At 37.8% G+C, this 3,281-nt stretch overlaps 1 protein-coding gene across 4 annotated transcripts in view; it reads left to right on the top strand.

Moving 5' to 3' along the window:
- The window catches only part of LOC109541401, a 44,865-nt gene that overhangs the window by 22,218 nt on the left and 19,366 nt on the right, over positions 1 to 3,281 (top strand). For all 4 annotated transcript variants that reach the window (XM_048670273.1, XM_048670272.1, XM_019910264.2 and 1 more), the window contains 4 exons: positions 36 to 211; positions 271 to 420; positions 474 to 594; positions 651 to 796. In XM_048670273.1, the coding sequence (XP_048526230.1) occupies positions 36 to 211; positions 271 to 420; positions 474 to 594; positions 651 to 796 (593 nt within the window). The remainder of the gene's footprint in view (positions 1 to 35; positions 212 to 270; positions 421 to 473; positions 595 to 650; positions 797 to 3,281) is intronic.

Genomic DNA, 3,281 nt, shown 5'->3' with positions numbered 1-3,281 from the left:
ACTATCTTAGATTTTGAGTCTTTAAAATTTTGCAGGATTTAGAAGGGGAGTATCAGCTCCAAGGCCACCAACCAAAGGAAGAGAGGAAAACGACTCTAAAAATGAAGAAGTATGGCCTTCCTCAGAAATGGTGGAAATCCTAATAAAAGAAAACAGTGCACTCAAACATGAACTGGAAAATTGCTATCAACGAGTTGAGAAAACTCACAAAGTAATATATTACCAACTTTGCCGACCAAAGTCAAAACTAACGAATAACATTTTCCCCAGTTGGAACAAGAGATCTTAAAAATTCACAAATCCCAGGAAGAAATTGTACAATCGTGCGAACGACGGGAAAGATTAGAACGCGCAGCCAGGGCTAGACTACAAGCTGATAGTCGGCGATATCAAGAGCTAAATAGAGCCTTAAGAGAACAGGTAATTTTCAGGCAGTAAGTTAATTGGTAATTCTGAAATAATTGTTTTTCAAGGTGGATCTACTGTCCACTCAAGTTCTCAGCAGGTCTCCTATTCCTGATTCGAACGGTGCCGATGGCTTAAGAAGAGAGCTCAACAAACGAGAAGGGATTATTAAGCAATTGATTATGCAAAGTAGGTTTTGCAGCAATTGTAGAAGATGTGAAACCGACTTTTTTATTTGTTTTAAGGCAAAGAATTAGGAGCTGCCAAAGAGAGACAAGAAATCGAACTTGCTGCACAAAGAGCTACACTTCAAGAACAAAGAACGCACATTGATATATTGGACACTGCTTTAACAAACGCTCAAGGAAATGTAGTGCGACTTGAGGAAGAGGTAAGCTAAATACTATGGAAAACAATTAGCAATTTGAAACAAAAATTCGAAGATGCAATTTGTGTGACAATAAAGCAAATTTAAAGGCTTATTACATACATTACATTTTATCGTCGGGTTCACTTATTTTTCTTTCACCCTTGTGAAATAACACATATTTTTGTATGAAACTTAAATTTATTTTTGTAAATTATAAGTACTAGAACGTAGAATTCCTGCCCATTCGCTCCCGTTGCGAGCGGATGGTAATTACGGAGATTTTCTGCCGGAACGGGAACCACGACCTGCATATTGGACAGGTTGGTGAATGCCCAAAAAATAAGAGTAAACAACGTTTATCGCGCAGAGGAATGCCAGGTGCCCAATTCTCGAGTTCGAGAGAATGTGAACGGTCCCATCGCCGTTGTGGCCGTTCCCTTCTCCGCCCTTTCTACTATGGTTCGAAAACCGTATTCTCGAATGCATAGGACACGATGTGAGAAGCGTTCACGGAAAGCGTTGTTGCCAACAACTTTATCACAGAAATTCGACTCAATTTTACGGTTAAGAGACGAAAATTTATCTAACGGTCAAAAAATTGGCGGGCGTTTGAAATAAATTATTAAAAATGTTATACCAGCTAAAGCTTAAAGCTGCTATACCAAGTAAATAGAAATATATTATAAGACTTGAATAAATCAGCATAAACTTGTGAAATTTTATTGAAGACCGTTTGAATGAGCACCTCCCGCGGACTTCCAAGGAAACACATGTGGGGCCAGTGCTTTTGTTCTAACTTCCGAGAGCCCTCTAAGATTCCTAGAATTTTTGGGCCGAAAAGTATCTTGTGGTACCATTAGTTCCTGTTTTGAATTCAACATCAAAATTATGAGCAACAATTAGTGCCTGTTACTGTGTGCTAGTGTTTGAAATTATTTATCAGGTGAGTGTTTCTCACAGAGTAGCGTTTTCGACCGTATTTCAATATTGATCTTCTATAATATTGACTTTACCTTTATTATATTATATTTTTAAATGTATTTACCTTCCTCAAAATTAAACTGGTTTTCTTTAATATATCTCTAAATTCAAAAACTGTTAATGCTTCATTTAAAAGAATATACATTTGGCTGTATTCATTCATTTATTCTTATAATGATCAATTAAAGCTACTTATTGTTGAACTGGTTACTCGATTACTATTTGAGGTGTATCTATATTATCTCGATTCACCACCTCTGTTCCCATTAGAAAAATATTGTTTTACCGTAAATGTTATTGGATGATGAGGATTTTCTTTTTGTTCCTCTGCATCTACAAGTATATTCAGTAATACTAAAATAGTTTCTACTACAAGACACGATTCAAACACAAAAACTTTCCTTGAAGATTGTTGAGAATAATTCCATACAAGCCCGCTCTACTACCTGTTAGGATATCTCTTAAATTGGTCATTATTTTATACTGTATACAACACTGTAAACAGTCAAGTTTATTTAAGAAATTTACTACTCGAGTTCGAATCGAAATTACACCACTTTTCAAACCGGGTACCTTCGCGAAAAATTGTGTAGTATGTGGTTATAAAACCGGTGAACGAAGCGTTCCCTCGAGATTTGGCAATAGAAGCTTGTTCTACTGCTGTTGCGTCATTAGATCACTCGATTGCGTTCAAGAATACCAATATTCGCTTCACAAGAGAACCACGCCCTTCTTTCTCATGTGAACGCCGTTCCCAGTTTCGAGAATTGGGCCCCAGGTACTTATTTGGGATAGTACGTCTCTGAAATAGTATTTTGCCCTTCATATCTTATTTGCCCAGAACCAGCCAACACGGAAAAACCCAACTAATAGAACTTAACTAAAGTAAAAAAAAACAATAATTATAATGACTTTATCGCGAACAAGTGTATTACGGATGGCTCAATAGTTTTTTATCTCTAGATCTCGCACAGTTGTAACGCGGTCGGCTCGAGAGTTTTTTTCTCTAGGAGCAGAGATGCCCCGGTAAAAAGCTCGATTTGTACATAAGAGCAGGGATGCCCGGGACAATACAGGATTTGTACAAAACACGGCGTCACTAAAAGGGCCGCTCGGTGTAGCATCGTTTTTTTGTTTTTGCATCGATCACTCTCGTAGCGCTTCCGGGTGCACTTCTTTCGGAACTCCCTGGTACCCCGGCGCACTGTCGTCCCTCGCACGATTAGTTTATGGGTACCTGCAAGAGAGATGTTCAGGGCTATCGACAAGAGTCTCGGAAATGAAATGTTTATCATTAGATCCATCAAGCTGGTACAAGCGTCTACGTATACGGCACTATTTGTCACTTATCGAACGTATCGTTGACAAGTTCTACAAATTAGTTAAGACGATTTAAGGTTAAGTGATTTTGTTTATTGTTTGATGATAATCATTTTATGTTTCACCTATACATTATTGGCTCATAATACCTTAGAGATGAAACATATAATAATATCCATAACAACCGCAGGGCATTGTTAGCGGG

Source organism: Dendroctonus ponderosae, unplaced genomic scaffold (assembly GCF_020466585.1).
Source record: "Dendroctonus ponderosae isolate FM_Combo_2020 unplaced genomic scaffold, Dpon_F_20191213v2 Dpon_F_20191213_1, whole genome shotgun sequence".
NCBI lineage: Eukaryota > Metazoa > Arthropoda > Insecta > Coleoptera > Curculionidae > Dendroctonus > Dendroctonus ponderosae.
This window is presented reverse-complemented; position numbering and strand designations above follow the sequence as displayed.